Source organism: Ictalurus furcatus, chromosome 24, assembly GCF_023375685.1.
Source record: "Ictalurus furcatus strain D&B chromosome 24, Billie_1.0, whole genome shotgun sequence".
NCBI classification, from domain to species: Eukaryota; Metazoa; Chordata; class Actinopteri; order Siluriformes; family Ictaluridae; genus Ictalurus; species Ictalurus furcatus.
Window position 1 is genome coordinate 13,798,421 of NC_071278.1, and position 16,705 is coordinate 13,815,125.

General features: G+C 40.4%; 1 protein-coding gene across 1 annotated transcript; it reads left to right on the forward strand.

Moving 5' to 3' along the window:
* Nucleotides 1–9,046: 9,046 nt before the first annotated feature.
* dclk3 (doublecortin-like kinase 3) lies at nucleotides 9,047–12,505 on the forward strand. Its single transcript, XM_053613462.1, has 4 exons — nucleotides 9,047–11,085; nucleotides 11,178–11,310; nucleotides 11,761–11,928; nucleotides 12,035–12,505. The coding sequence occupies exons 1-4, from the start codon at nucleotides 9,604–9,606 to the stop codon at nucleotides 12,439–12,441; spliced, it is 2,190 nt and encodes a 729-aa protein (XP_053469437.1). The 5' UTR covers nucleotides 9,047–9,603; the 3' UTR covers nucleotides 12,442–12,505.
* Nucleotides 12,506–16,705: the final 4,200 nt, after the last annotated feature.

The following is a 16,705-nucleotide window of genomic DNA, read 5'->3' on the forward strand; positions in this document are numbered from 1 at the left end:
TGCAGGTAAAATCTGACAGTCTTCAATATGTTTTTTGTCTGAAAAGTGGTCTGTTATGTAATATGCTGCTTTCTTTACTTACATACAAACATTTTCCCGTAACACAAATTTTTTGTTTGAAAAGTAATGTTTGAAAATATGAAATGTTTTTGTATTGACTAAATAAATAAAATAAACATCTAAACAAAGTTTGTATTTAAATAAAAAATAGTGTATTTATACATATATAACTTACTGTTGCCTTTGTGTGGCATAGTTTACTGTTTTTATTAACAGTCATCTTGTTAACTATCCTGCTATATTCCATAACTGCAAGGGTTATTTATCTAGTACAGATAGTGTAATTAGATATGCAGCAAGGGTCATTGCAATTTGATGTTCTGTTGTTCAGTCATGTACCTGCTGTTAATGTTTTACTGTGGTTTTGGTTACCGTCTTGGAATCAAGATTTGTATTCAAATTTGTATTTACGCAGTAAAAGCAGATATGCAGCTTCAACTGCCTGTTTCCAATTCAAACTAAATTGGCCATTTTTAAATTAATTATATATAAATTACTTCGGTGTCTCAATTTTTGTTTTAAAATTGACAGCTTTTGATGGCCTTTTTTGACCAGAATTTGGAAGCTCTGTATCATCACATGGCAGCATGATGGTGCAGCAGGTAGCGTTGTTGCCTCACCGCTCCAGGGACCATGATTTAATCCTGAGCTCAGGTTTCTCTCTATGTGGAGTTTCTGCACATGTTCTCCACATGTCCATAAGGGTTTCCTCCAGGTTCTCTGGTTTCCTCCCACCTCCCAAAAACATCCCAGTAAGTGAACTGGTGACTCTAAATTGCCCCTATGTATGAATGAGTGTGTGTGTGAATGTGTGTGAATGAAGCCCTTTATTTCTAAAGATAAATGATGAATGTATGAATAATAACAATGTATGCATGTATTTCCAGTTCATGTTTTCCAACATTGCAACTTCTCAGGTTTTGGTGCCAGAGCTGCTCTCTCTCTCTCTCTTTCTCTCTCTCTCTCTCTCTCTCTCTTTATCTCTCTGTCCTTCACAAGCCTGTGTGGATTTGACATAGGAACTGGGTATTTCTTGCTTCCTAGCCTTGGCATTTTCTGACTGGGTTTCCTGCTTAGTTCAGGGTGAGAATGTAGCTGTAGTTGATATCAGCATGGTTAGTGTAACAGAAATCATAACAGTGCACAGGTAACATTACACCTCACGGCTCTGCCACTGAAGCATGGCATTGAATTTACAGAGCGAGGCAGCTGACCCGAGTGTTACGTAAGCAGTTTTCCTTTAGCTTTCTTTCTTTGCTCTTCTCACTATATAGAAGTTATTTTACACACTGTTAAATACATAAGAAACTGAATGTGTGTAAAAGATGTGTTCATACCCCAATGTCTGAGTTTATGCTTCTGAATTATTTATAGCGGAGATTTTGGAGATTGTTATCAGATGTGTGTGACTGCACATGTGTTCTGTTTGCTTCTCATGGCCAGCAGGTTCCTGATGGGCCGGGACCAATTAATTAACATGACATTATTCACATGCCAACCTGGACATGTGAATAACATGGACACAAACCTGGACACAAAAACTGATCAATGCTCCAAATCAGCTTGGGATTTTAGGTTGAACACCTAGAGATATCATCATCTCATTCAGTGCACCTCAGTCCAGTCACTACACTCACATCAACACGTGTAGAATATTTGATCTAGGTCAAGATTTGATCAATGAATATGATTGTATAAACAGTGACAACTTAACCCCACACCCGCTCACTTCTTCTAAGCTGGAGGAAAAAAAAACAAAAAAACAGCTGCACGGTGTAGCCACAACCCAGTCCGGCGGAAATATCTGTATCTTTTTTTCCCACCAAAGTATGCCACACCTTATTTTTCAATTTCATGATTTTATATTGGGGAAAAAGGCTCTTCCTGTTTCCACTTGAATCATTACACAGATAGCTAAAATGGTCAGAGTTATATGGAAGCAATTTCATGCTCTGTCATGTGTGCATTTGTAACCACCACACACACATACAGTACATTCCCTTCTTCTGTGTTTCATATCCTATTAGTCTATCAAAGTTACTAAAAGACTATAGACAACCTACCAAAGACTACACTAGTCTACTGAGTCTTAGTCTACAAGACTAAGTTGTCTACTGCCCTTATTATTGCCATTCAGGTTATATGCTGTAATTGGTACTTGAGATTTTCATTCTTTGGATTTAGTTATGCTTTAATGTATATGTTTACTGACTGCAGATGACAGATAATTGCATATGATGCAACAGTGAGTGGGATTTATATAGATATTAATATGAATAATTTGCTTTAAAAGGAATTTTACATTTGCATTTATTCATAATGGCAGATAGTTTTATCCAAAGCAACTCACATGTAATGAATGACCCAATCCAATTCTTATTTAGCATAAAATAAATTTTACATTATGTTGAATGAAATGCAATTTTGTGTAGCTGTTGTTATAAAAAACGACCTCCACAATGATAGTGCAGGACATGTCTTTGTGTATATACATGCTTTACAGTGTGATCTTATGTAATGAGCTGGTGAGTGCTCATGTCTACCAATGATTGCTTATTTACAGTCTTCCATGCCCTATTAATCAACACATATACTCATCTTGTTCAAATTATTAGTATATTTAACTAACACACAAGCGTGACTCAATGCTGAGATCACATGCTTGATATTTGACATGAACAGCTGCTAAAGAGAGACAGATGGTGCGTACAAATGACCTGAAGGGAAAGAGGTGAGAGGTAAAACTCATTTTGGAAGTGGAAAGACAGTAGACAGAAATCACACATGGGTGGGGAAATACACAGCACTGCTGCTTGCATTATAACTGCAGTAATTCTTGTATTGGTGTGGCAAGTGCTACTTGAACTGGGATAGACTATTCATACTTACTACTTAATATATTCTAGTACTCTATATTCAATTCAATTCAATTCAGTTTTATTTGTATAGTGCTTTTAACAATGGACATTGTCCCAAAGCAGCTTTACAGAAAAATATAAATTCAGGATATAGATTTTAAATGTGTAAATTTATTAATGAGCGAGCCAGATGTGACGGTGGCAAGGAAAAACTCCCTGAGACGACATGAGGAAGAAACCTTGAGAGGAACCAGACTCAGAAGGGAACCCATCTTCATCTGGGTTCATTTCACTTTTTACATGAAGTCTGTTTTGTTGAACTTCTCCACTGTTCACTGATGGAGACTTGAGTGCAAAACTGTTTGTGGTAATTGTAGTCTTAGCCATCATAGCATAACTGTTCATATGAATTGGGTCCAAAGCCTTCTTGTGGTTTTTCAGTGGTACCATCCTGAGCAATCTCACTGATCTTTAACCTGCACCATGTGGTGCCATCCTCAGCAGCAGCATGTGACTTACAATTGATGAGAACTGCAACCAGAAATAGGGCATCAGGATGGATCGGGCAGGGGAGCAGAAGGGGTCAGGATCACTGGTATCTCTCAAGTAATGTGTAGCTCGACAGAGAGAGAGAGCGAGAAAGGGAAAGATTATTAGGTATGCTTATTGTCCCATAATGGTTAAGGACAATGTACTTTGAGTGAGTCAAAGTGAAGGCTAAAAATCCAACCTAGAGGTAACGAAAGCATGAACTAATTTTTGAACTGCATTGTGTAGTGACATTATATGTCTTATCTTAGCAATACTTCTGAGATGAAAGAAGGCTATCCTATTAATATTATCTACATGAGCGTCAAATGAAAGACTGGAGTCAATAATCACACCAAGGTGTTTTACGGTTGCACATGATGAAACAGAAATGCCATCCAGCATTACTATGTGATCAGGAAGCTTACTTCTAGCTTTATGTGATCCTAGTATAAATACATCTGTCAGCATTATCAGAATTAAGTAAGATGAAGTTAATAAGCATCCAGTGTCTAATGTCCTTTACACATTCCTCAACTTTATTAAGCTGCAGTCTGTCATCTGGCTTCGATGAAACATACAACTGTCAATCATCATCAGCATAACAGTGGAAGCAAATTCCATGTTTACAAACAATTTGACCCAGAGGTAGCATATATATATATATATATATATATATATATATATATATATATATATATATATATATATATATATATATAAAAGCAGTGGGCCTGAAACAGAACCTTCAGAACACCAAACTTTACCTCAGTATGCACAGAGAAGTCTCCATTTACATCTACGAACTGATAGCGATCAGTCAAATAAGACCTGAGCCAGGAGTGGACTGTTCCCTTAATGCCAACAACATTTTCTAATCTGTCAAAGAGAATAGTATGATCAACAGTATCAAAAGCTGCACTAAGGTCAAGTAACACAATCAAGGAGACACAACCCTGATCAAAGGCCAGTAGTAGGTCATTTACCACTTTAACCAGCGCTGTCTCTGCGCTATGATAAGGCCTAAATCCTGACTGATACAGTTCATGGATGTTATTACTATGTAGGTACGAGAATAGCTGCTGTGCTACAACCTTTTCGAAGATCCTGGAGATAAAGAGGAGGTTTGATATTGGCCTATAGCTGGACAATTAACACGGGCCAAGTTCAGGTTTTTTAATCAGGGGTTTGATAACTAAGTTTAAATGATTTAGGTACATACCCAGTGCTAAGGGAAGAATTGATTATTTTTAGAAGGGGTTTTGTTACGCTACAAGACTGGGACTGGAAGTAAGTGCAGGATCAAAGTCTTTATTGACAACTACAGTCAGCAGACAAGCAAACAGGAACCAAGGTTTAAACAAGAACTCAAACTGAGGCATGAAACATAGAACAAGACTTGGAACTACTACCGCTTATCACAATTACACACTTCAACAAATACTCAACTGTCGCTTAACTATGGCATGAAACAAGAAACTAGACATGGCACTCATTTAACTAGGACTATGGCATGATACGAGAAACTAGACATGTCACTCATTTAACTATGACTATGGCATGAAACAAGAAACTAGACATGGCAATCATTTAACTAGGACTATGGCATGATACAAGAAACTAGACATGGCAATCATTTAACTAAGACTATGGCATGAAACAAGAAACTAGACATGGCAATCATTTAACTAAGATTATGGCATTAAACCAGAGCTGCACATGGAACATTACCGCGTTGGAACATTACCATTACCATTGCGCGCGCTCTCCAGCTCTCCGTGCACATCGTCGCCGCAGCGCCATCTGCCGGCGAGATCGTGACAGGTTTGATTATTTTCAGAATAGTCTGTTTAAAGAAACATGTAGGTAAATGTTCTAAAGCACAAGTTGATGATTCTGATGAAGAAATTAATTAAATTAGTTTGATCTCTATAAGGGGAGTAAAACATTCTATTTGTTGATCTGATATTGCTATATTATTATCTAGATGGTTAGTTATAAAACTGTCTGGTTTTAAATTAATAGTCCAAATTTTTTCTGTTGTCTAATATTTTCAATTTTGCCAATGAAAAAATATCATGAAATCCTTGCTGATATATAATGATTGTGTGCAAGTTTCTGTGGTGGTTTTATTCCTAGTTAATTTTGCTACAGTATTGAATAAGAATCTAGGATTATTTTTGTTATCTTCAATAAAGGTAGAAAGCGAGACTGATCTAGCAGCACTAAGAGATTTTCTATAGTTCAGGAGGTTCTCCTTCCATGCTGTTTGAAATACTACCAATTTGGTTTGACGTCATTTACATTCTAATTGTCGAGTGGTCTGTTTTAAGGTGCGTGTGTGATCTTTATACCAGAGTGCTAGCTTTTTTCTCTAAATATTTTTCTTTTAAGTGGAACTACCTTATCTAGCGTGTAGCGGAATGTTGACTCTAAGCATTCAGTCACCTGATCAAGTTCACTGGGATCAGACGGTGATAATCATAGTTGATATCTCTGAGATGTTATTGACAAAACTGTGCAGTAGCTGACGTGAATGTACGTTTGACCGGTAGTGTGGCACGGTGCATATATTATGATGAATATGCAATTGAGATAATGAGATAATGATCTGAGATAGCTTCAGACTGCGGAAGTGTGACTATATTTTCTATATTTAATCCATATGTTAGTATCAGGTCAAGAGTGTGACCACCATTATGAGTGGTCCTATTGAATTCTGATTGACCCCTACTGAATCTAGAATGGACACAACCACTGTTCTCAGAGGGTCTTCCAGGTTATCAAAATGAATATTAAAGTCGCCAACAATTAATGCTTAGTCTAAAAAAAACAACCAGTTTCAAGATAAAATCTGAAAATTCACCAAGGAATTCAGAATATGGTCCTGGGGGTCTGTAAATAATAATTAGCGGAATTGACTCTGTAGACTTATGTTTGGTGGCTACATATGTTACACAAGAACTTCAATGGGGTTGAATTTCTGACTAGGTTTTTGAGCGACATTCAGTGTCTAACAGGCTATCAGTCTATTGCTTCATTTTGTCCTCAAGGTGTGATTGTGTATGTGGGGGTTTCAGGGATTTGAAACACTCATTATCATTCAGAGGGGCGCATGGTGGCTTAATGGTTAGCATGTTTGCCTCACACCTCCAGGGTCCGGGGTTTGAGTCCTGCCGGGGCCATGTGTGTGCGGAATTTGCATGTTCTCCCTGTGCTGTGGGGGTTTCCTCCCCCAGTCCAAAGACATGCATGGTAGGCTGATTGGCATGTCTAAAGTGTCCGTAGTGTATGAATGGGTATGTGAGTGTGCCCTGTGATGGCACCCTGCCACTGGCACCCTGTCCAGGGTGTACCCTGCCTTGTGCCCGATGCTCCCTGGGATAGGCTCCAGGTTCCCTGTGACCCTGAAAAGGAGTAAGTGGTAGAAGATGGATGGATATTTTCATTCAGAGCCTTGCTTTTTCCATCACATCTGTGCATCGCCCCCTGGAGGAAATGCAAGATGCAGACACCAAAGACTCACAGACTCACATGTATACATCATTATGGCCGTAGAGTTCAGAGCAGAGCAAAGAAAGACACAATGGACCTGGCCTGTTTTAAGAGTAAGCCCATGGAAATGTACACCAACAAACTACTAGAGTATTGGGGGTTTGTGGTTGAAATATCCCTGGGGGGAAGTGGAGAGAGACAAAAGGAGGAAAGATATGTAAGATACTGGTTTGAATTGTCTGCATTACAACTGTACACTTGTACTTATAACTGTGGGAAAAAAAGTCATCATACTTCAATTTTTCAACTTAGATAAAAAAATAAAAATAAATAATAAATAATAAAAAGGTTAACAGTAAAATGTGTGTGTATCCTGTAACAACACAGCAATCCACAAAATAAGGGTTAAAGCTCTACAGAAAAAAAATCATTTAAATATAATTTAAAAACCTTTTGCCATAACACTCTAGATCCCCAGACCAAATGAAAAAGGCAGGGGATGACATCTAGCAGACTTATATGTCAAAAGGAATGGCAACAGATTTGCCATAGCAATGTGGCATTGTTAGAACAGATCAGGAAGATTGTATTGGAGTGAATTATTACAAAGTTGGGGGTTTAATACCTGCCTGTATGCGGGTTGCATGTTCTCCATATGTTTTGGAGGTTTCCTCTGGGTACTCTAGTTTCCTCCCCCAGTCCAAAGACATGCATTGTAGGCTGACTGGTATATCCAAATTGCCTGTGGTGTGTGAGTGTGTCCGCAGTTGTGTCCTGCTGTCCAGGGTGTCCCCTGCGTTGTGCCTCGAGTCACCCGAGATAGACTTAAAGGGTGGCTGTGACTCAGGTGGTAGAGTGGGTTGTCCACTAATCGTAGGGTTGGCGGTTCGATTCCCGGCCCGCGTGACTCCACATGCCGAAGTGTCCTTGGGCAAGACACTGAACCCCAAGTTGCTCCCAATGGCAAGTTAGCGTCTTGCATGGCAGCTCTGCTATCGTTGGTGTGTGAGTGAGCGTGTGAATGACACACAGTGTAAAGCGCTTTGGATAAAAGCACTATATAAGTGTGCCATTTACCATTTACTTCAGGAAAATGGAAATGGATGGATGGATGTTAGTATCCACAAGGATAGGAATATGATGAGTTCAGGTATTGTGGGACAAGGTTTATTTATTTATTTGTTTGTTTGTTTGTTTGTTTATTTATTTATTTTGGCCCATCTGTTGGGAAATACCTGTTAATATCCTGACATTATACAGTATATTTCTGAAATCCTTTATAATATACTAACAATTGTAGAAACAGACATTCTTACTTTTTTTTTCCCAGCAGAAGTAAGTAAATGTGTCCTAGATTACCTGAACTCATTGTACACCGATCAGCAATAACATTAAAACCACTGGCATTAAAACCACTGACAGGCAACAAGTGAACAGTCGTGTGTGTGTGTTTGTGTGTGTGTGTGTGTGTGAGTGCGTGCGTGTGTGTGTGCGTGTGCTACCTCGGAGACGCAGTTGCAGGATGTAGTGTATCCGGTATCGCGCGCCCGTAGACCGGCCAAAAGATGCGCCCTCTCCTCATGCCTGTGTTACCTCATTTGGCAGCATCGCTCGTTGGAGCGTTTCGGTAGTTAATTATGTAAGGATGTTTCGTCGAAGTTTGCTGCTTGTTGCCTTCTCGCTGTTCATGAAGTTAGCCCTCGGCAGGGGAAATGCGTTAGGTGATTTCTGCGCTCCCGTTATGGCTAAACTCACCTTTAAGGCTCTAAAAATCTCCACCAGCCTGGAGCAGTGACTCGAGGAGGACAGCATGTGGGGCAGAAACCTAGTGCAAGAAGCAGCCAGGCCTAAATGGAAAGTGGCAGGTAACTTTCAGTCAATTATGAAAAAGATACGAGAACAACTCACGTTTGATTTTAGAAACAGTATCCTTCAAACTGTTAGGTTAATGAAACATTACACCTAGTTATATTTGCTACGGAATTAAGCTTCAGTGATGTTTGCTCTGCTGCCAATCTGTCACCTTCCTTTGTATAGCTGAAATAATCAAACTTTATTAAGTTAGAAAATATAGGCTACTGAGAATCTGAAGCAGGTTTGATTGATCTTCACCTGTTCTGACAAGATTTTTTTTTCACCGAGTGATATTTGAAGTTTCAGTGATATTTGAAAGTGAAAAGACCTTTGATTGCTTCTTTGATTGCTTCTGTCTTACTCAATTAATAACAAGGATTATCACACACACACACACATGGTTACACATGAAATACACAATGAATACACTACCAAGAGAAGCTGTTATGCCTGTTACGCCTCTGTGTCTAGTGTAAGCAGATCCGACTCAATCAGATTTGAACCTTTTCTTTTCCCCTAGAGCGTGAGATGCTACTTGAGAATCCACATGGCTCAGACTTTCTTCTCGATGTGCACCTGTGCTAAATTATTAATGTTGGACTTCCTCCTTAATTCCCTAGTGTGCTTTTATTCTCAAAAACAAAGCTGAAGCAAAAGTTGTTTTGTTTTTTTAGTGTATGAAACGGAAACACGTCATCTTCCAGGGGATGACTGCAGGCAAGGGTAATAAAGTTAGCACAACAGCAGACCAGGCGTGAAGGTCACAGTGGTATGTGTACCTCAAAGCAGTGTCTACAAGCCAACGTTTATGTGTCTCTTTTCAGATCAAAGAACTAAACTGCCGGTGTGTCCGAATGCTGCGCCTCGACAAGGACTGCCGTCATACACATTCGGCTCCAAGACCCTGAGATGTCCTGGAGGCTACAGGCCCTCCTTGGAAAAGGTCAGAATTGGCCCATGTAGGTGGGAGGAGCCTGTGCTGCGCAGAGCTAGTGGTTATCATGGACGACACGAAGAAGCTAGTCCAGTGCGCCCACGTATTGTGACAGTGGTTCGGCCATGTGGTGAGCACAATCTACGGAAGATCTCTCTGCTGCTAAACCGACGTGCTGTACAGACGTTTGAGCTGTTGATGGCTGATGTGTCGGAAGCTCTTGGCTTCCCTTGCTGGCACAGAGGTCGTGTTCGACGCCTTTTCAGCCCTGCTGGGCAAGAGATGCACAGCCTCTCTGACTTCTTCCACTTTGGTAATGCCTTCCTGGCCTTTGGAATCAGCCGCCCATCCGTTAGTGAAGTACAGGCCGCGCTGCAGGAGCTGTATCCTGACAATCCAGGTTACTGTGACAGCTTGTTGAGGTTGTGGGAGCGGATCCTGAGGTCTAAAGCTGCCAAGACAGATAGTGGTTTCCATGATGATGTGCCCCAAGTTGATTCCACTTTAAATGTAGCCCTTGATTCAATCACACCCCAATTACCAGCCAATCATTTGCAGCCATATCGACCACAAGTTAAGCAGAAAGACAGGGGCAGGAGGGAGAGGCAGAGAGGAGAGTGGGACAACAGGGAGGATAGGAGAGCACAACAACCTCAGACAATAGAGGAGAGGAGGACAGACAGGAAGAAGGAGCCAGTTTATTGCCAGAGCTGTAGAGGAGCTGGTCCACCTATTCCTCCAATTGTAAACAAAAAGTCTGCTAAATTGGAAAAGCCTAAAAATGAGAGCAAAGCTCCTCTTTCCCAGGATAGCAGGTCATCACAGATCAAAAATACTGAAGCAAACAATCTGAAAAATGATCCAAACAGCCCCAAAGCACAAACCCCAATAGAAATGGTAGAGCAGAAAGGCTTGTGGGAACTCCCACCTGACGGTATGCAGGTCTCTCTGGAGGAAATCCAGCGCTGCTATGACATTGGTGGTGTGGTGGGTGATGGGAACTTTGCAGTGGTGTATAAGTGCCATGTGCGTGGCTGCACTCAAACTTTTGCCATGAAGATGGTAGACAAGGCCAAACTGCAGGGCCGAGGCCACATGATACAGAACGAGATTGCCCTAATGCGTAGCCTGACACACCCACGCCTAGTGCGGCTGCTGCGCTCCCATCACACGGACACACACGTCTACCTGTTAATGGAGCTGGTAACTGGCGGCGATCTGTTTGATGCTATTGCCAAGTGTCGAAAATTCAGTGAGCCTTGTGCAGCTAGGATGATTCGGGACATCAGCCAGGCTCTGGAGTACATCCATAACAAGAGCATCGCACACAGGGACATCAAGCCTGAAAACCTTCTAGTGAGAAATAAATAGATTCACTTTGACAAATATTGTTTCTAGTTTGAGATCATTAGTCAAACACTTTTTATCTTTCTCAATCATACTTTAAGGTCCAACGGCACAGCAATGGCAGTATCAATCTAAAGCTGGCTGATTTTGGATTAGCCATGGTAGTGACAGAGCCAGTTTTCACTGTATGCGGCACACCTACGTATGTTGCTCCCGAGATACTTGCTGAGACAGGTGAGTTGCTACACTATAAAAACTTGGGTTTACTCACATTTCCTGTTGCCTTGAGGGGCTGGAGAACTGCTAGAATATAATTTGTAATGGCAGTCTGACAAGCAATTAATTTTCTTTGAACGTTAATTGTAGCTTAAATTGTGGAATTCAATGACAAAGGTCAGCATCCTAAAACCGAGTGCCTAAGCACATTTCTAAAATTATTGTCAAACCTAATTTTCATTACTACAATGTTCTCATAACATTCTGCTCTTGTAAACTCCTGTGGTGGGAAATTATTTAAATTGATACAAACTTAGCATAAACAGCACCTTAGATTTGAGCTGCTCAAAAGCCTGTTAAGTATATAAATCTGTTAACACTGTAAACCTGTCAATGTGTATAAAATCCCAAGAATTGTGTGCATTTCTTAAGATTTTGTACCATGCTCATCTGTGTGTTTGTATGTAGGGTATGGTGTAGCAGTGGACATTTGGGCTATGGGTGTGATACTGTTTGTGCTGCTCAGTGGGTTCCCTCCATTCCGCAGTCCAGAACGCAATCAGGAGGAACTCTTTCATCTCATCCAGAAAGGAGAGGTCCACTTTCTGTCACCTTACTGGGACCATGTGTCTGAGGGTGCGACCCTGAACTAGAACCTTACTACCTTCTCCTCCATCCACAAATCCACCAATAGCTCTTTTTTCCTGAATTGTGACAGCGTGTTTTTATGTGTGCATTTCAGAAGCTAAAGATTTGATCAGTGCTCTTCTAGAAGTGAACCCCACTGTGAGACTGACAGCCAGTCAAACTCTGCAGAACAGCTGGCTTCTCCATGCAGCAGCACTGAGTGACCAGGAGGAGGCGACAGACACCAGCAACATCATCAACAACAAGAAAGACACACTCGAAACAGGACGCAGAAATGGGGCCTGGGGCAATCCGCCGAAACTAGATATGTCAGCAGAGATAGTTCAAGTGGCACAGACTGATAGGAAAAGAGAAAGCAGCACAAATAAATACAGAGAAACCAGCATGGACCCAATAGATAAGCAGACTTCTGAGAGACCATCACAAGTAAGAGAAATCAGCAAAAATGGTAACCTGCTGGAGGTGTCAGTATTAGTAGAAAAAGCTGATATACCCGAGTAGTCCAGGTCTCTTGGACGTCCACATTAAGGTAGGTAGCAAAATCAGCGTTGTGATGAATGCATCAGATTCACCATTATCACAAAAAACCATTTTAGATAACCTCAAACAGAGGCATAGCACAAGGCTGAGCAAATCCCTGAGCACATTCATTCAAGTTATTTGCATTTCTTCAAAACATATAACCGATTACCACAGGCGTTACTACTGACTCCTCACCGCATTTGCAGTATGATTTTACTACTTGACAGGATTTTTAAAAATACTCTATAATTGATTTTTTTCACATCTCCATCAAGTATTGTTTCCCTTTACTAAGAAAATAATAAGAAACCTGTTCATATATGAAACTCACTTATAATGGAAGTCTGAAGCTCAAATTTCATATAAATCCTTTTCAAAGCTGGGACTAATATTTTCAAAGGGTATGAATGGTTATGTATTAACAACATACTCAACGTAGAAAGAATGGTTATTTGTTAACAAAGTAAACATGAAATGCCTCCATTTCTGGCGAAATTCCCCCATTGGCTCTTCTCTTTCATGGCCCAATAATAATCCCCATCACTGAATTGGCTACATCACTCTCTCCTCTCCACTAATAACTGGTGTGTGGTGGGCGTTCTGGTGCATTATGGCTGCCATCACATCATCCAGGTGGATGCTACACACTAGTGGTGGTTGAAGAGACTTCCCCCCAAACTACGTAAAGGGCTTTGAGTGTCTAGAAAAGCGCTATATAAATGTAACTGTAACTGTAATTTCTTCCTAATCAGAACTGGATTCCAAGAAAATATTAAAGAAAGCGTGAGTAACAAAAACCAAACTTTATGCTGTACTTACTTATGTAGATTTTGTAATGGGTGACACAGTGGTGCAGCAGGAAGTTGCTGCCTCAGAGCTTCAGGGTGTCCGTTTCCATCCTAAGCTCAGTGGACTGGCTACAATAAATTGCCCCTAGGTGTGAATAAGTGTGGGTGTGCATGATCTCCTACAAAGGACTGGGATTCCATCTGGGATTGATTCTCTCACCTTGTGCCTGGTGTTTCCTGGTTGAGCTCCAGATCATTTGCAACCCTGACCAGGAATGAAGATTGAAGGTTGTTGAAGATGAATGAATGAATGAATGAGGAATATTCCTGTGATAGAAAACTGGATCAGTATAGATTCCATCCATCCATTTTCTATACCGCCTATCCTACACAGGGTTGTGGGGGAGCCTGGAGCATATCCCAGGAGATTTGGGGCACAAGGTGGGGGACACCCTGGACAGGGTGCCAACCCATTGCATGGTACAATCCCACACACACCCATTCACACACTATGGACAATTTGGAAATGCCAATCAGCCTACAATTCATATCATTTGACTGGTGGAGGAAACCGGAGTACCCTGAGAAAACCCCTGAAGCACAGGGAGAACATGCAAACGCCACGTACATGGGGCGGAGGCAGGAATCGAACCCTGGAGGTGCAAGGCAAACATGCTAACCACTAAGCCACCGTGCCTCAGAGAACAGATTCAGTATTACAATGTTTTGTCTGTGTCATAAGACCTTTATTGTTGGAATGTAATGGTTGTTGTTTTTAATTAAAACAGCTGCCCATTATTAAAATAACTTATGTTATGAGTGAGTTTATAAATAAGTGAGTTTATATTTTCCCTTCTTTTCTTATTACAGGGAAACAGCAAAGAAAATGTCCATAGTAATCACACATATAAAGAAATGAACCAAGTTTTACTTAATTTCATTCTGGACCCCCAGGGTGGTTTCCTTTGGATTTAGTGGAGTTATACCCATTTCCTGGCTGAGTTGGCACCTTGTCCCATGAGTAACATATAAAAGGTGCCTGCTTCTTTATGTTCTTCCTCTTTCCTGTTCTCATCTTGCTGAGGAGTTGAACAAATGGATTCAAGATGCTAAGTATAGTGCTCTATCCTTTGTTTCTGGCTAATTTTGTTACTCTTAACTCTGTACTGTCGCAGTCTTTGATGATGGTAATTCTAATGTTAGATGTATTACTATTCTCGCCATGTTTGCACCAAATGCTATTTTGATTTCTTTTTTTTGTGGAAGATTTGTGCCACTAGTACTATTGTTCCTGTTTTGTTTTTATTTTTATTAAACTTTATCTGCACTTTCATCCGTTTTCGCCTTCATAACCCTGACTTGAGACTCACTCAAATACACAACCGAGCACAAGGGGTGCAATTAAGCAACACTAAATTTGTCCATTGTTTGTATCTTTGCTTCACAAATTTAATGGAAGAAGGCACTTCTTGACCCTCATTCAAGTACTTTTTTCTACAACTAACCTAAAGGTGTATAGCAGAATTGTCTGAATGCACAAACTAGTCAAAACTTTTCTTTAAGATGCAGGACATCTCCAAACCTCATGGTAAAACAGTGATCCAACAGTGGGACCTGGACTTGGTGCTAAGTAGTTTGTGCAGCTTACCATATGAATCAATGTAAGGCACACATATAAAGTGTTTTTTGCTTAAGACACTTTTTTTTGCTGGCTATCTTTATGTTCATGCTGGTTAGCAAATTGTCCTTTCAGTCCGCATGGATGCTCTTGAAGATGAGAATGTGCCCACATTATCCCTGTGTCCAATGAGGAATCTCCAGCATTATGTGGAAATGACCGTTAGCTGGAAAGATAACAAGCAGCTGTTTGTGTGCTTTGGGGAGCACCATAAAGGAGCTCTGCTCTAAAGACAGGATAGCCCATTGTGTAAAGAAAGCTATTGTGCAAGCATACTTGAAGGAAGACCAAGAAGTGCCTTCTTCCTTTAAATTTGTTAAGCAAAGACACAGACAAATATAGTGTTGCTTAATTGCACCCCTTGTGCTCGGTTGTGTATTTGAGTGAGTCTCGCCATGAATAGTATCAGGGTTATGAAGGCGAAGATGGATGCAAGTGCTGAAAAAGTTTATTAAAATTAAAAACAAAACAGGAACAATAGTACTAGTAATAGTAATAGTACTTTGTAGTAATAGTACTTACTACAAAGAAAAGACAATGTGTGCAGTGCAAAACATGACTTATATACAAGTGCTCATTCACCCCAACCAATCAGGCGCAGACAGTCATGTGACATGATCAGGTGAGGTGCAGCGGCTGATGGGAAACGTAGTCTCTAGTCCTTCTCCAAATTTATATGACAGTGTAGTATCAGAATGTTAAGCAATTCTTATCAGAGCTGTTCTTAGAACTGTAAATTCTTAGAACTGTATCTGCACCTTGAGCAGTTGTTATCGTCAGTGAAGAACAATTTCATAATTTGAATCATTTTTATCTTCAGTGTAAAACAGAGTGATCCTCATTCTCATGCTAGCCTGTCCAACCAAAATCTAACACACCTGTTTTAGTTGATCAAGAACTTCATAAGGCAAAGATTAGAGGGTCAGGTGGACAAGATTATGGTTGGAGCCAAAGTCTTCAGGAAGGTAGATCTCTAGGATTGGTGACCACTGGCCTAAAGCACAGCATCAGCACTTGAGTGATTCTCATCCTTCAATATAGAGCAGTATCTACATTAGTGATTCTCATTCATAGCATGGATCTTTTAAAGGCTACCAACATGGGGTCACAGTCACGATGTGAGAAATTTGCTATTTGCACTCTGCAAGGAAATGAGCAAATGGGAATACTCCACTAGCTCAGAAGCAAACCACTCCAGTGGTCCTCCACTCAGTTGTAGAACCTGGTATCTTCGGTATAAAATGAATAAAATACTCTGTAAATTTGGGTACATTTAGTTGGGTTATGTTGGTGAGAGAGAGCAAGAAAATGAACATAATATATGCGAGCTCTACACGTCCTCTCTCGTCCTCCTTTTCATGAATATGCACAAAGCTACAAAAGATCATGAGAGTCCCTCAAAAGGTAAGAAGCACATTAAAGCCACCACTGTAGGAATCCAAATATTGGAGGTGGGGCTTGATGTGTGTAACTTGAGTGCCAATGACTGTGGATAAAAGGCAGCCATTTTAGGCACCTGGCTGGTGAGAACAGATGACCCATATCCTGTAACTGAACTCTGGGATTTCTTTTTCCTTCTTCCAAATCAGTATTGTGTATCGTATATCTGTAACAAATGGTATTTTCCCATATATCTGTTGTTTTGTATTAATAAACGTCATAAGAGTCCTGTGAAAATAACCTGAGATATTTTGTATTACTGGTTTGAACATTACATTTAGTTAGGAATATTACCTGCTACAATTTGGTATACATAATTAATGGGAAACGTTTGCTA

Coding starts and splice junctions, on each gene's coding strand:
- dclk3 (XM_053613462.1), top strand. CDS start 9,604: ATGTGTCTCTTTTCAGATCAAAGAACTAAACTGCCGGTGTGTCCGAAT. Junction 11,086..11,177: donor TCAAGCCTGAAAACCTTCTA/GTGAGAAATAAA, acceptor TCATACTTTAAG/GTCCAACGGCACAGCAATGG. Junction 11,929..12,034: donor CTGGGACCATGTGTCTGAGG/GTGCGACCCTGA, acceptor TGTGCATTTCAG/AAGCTAAAGATTTGATCAGT.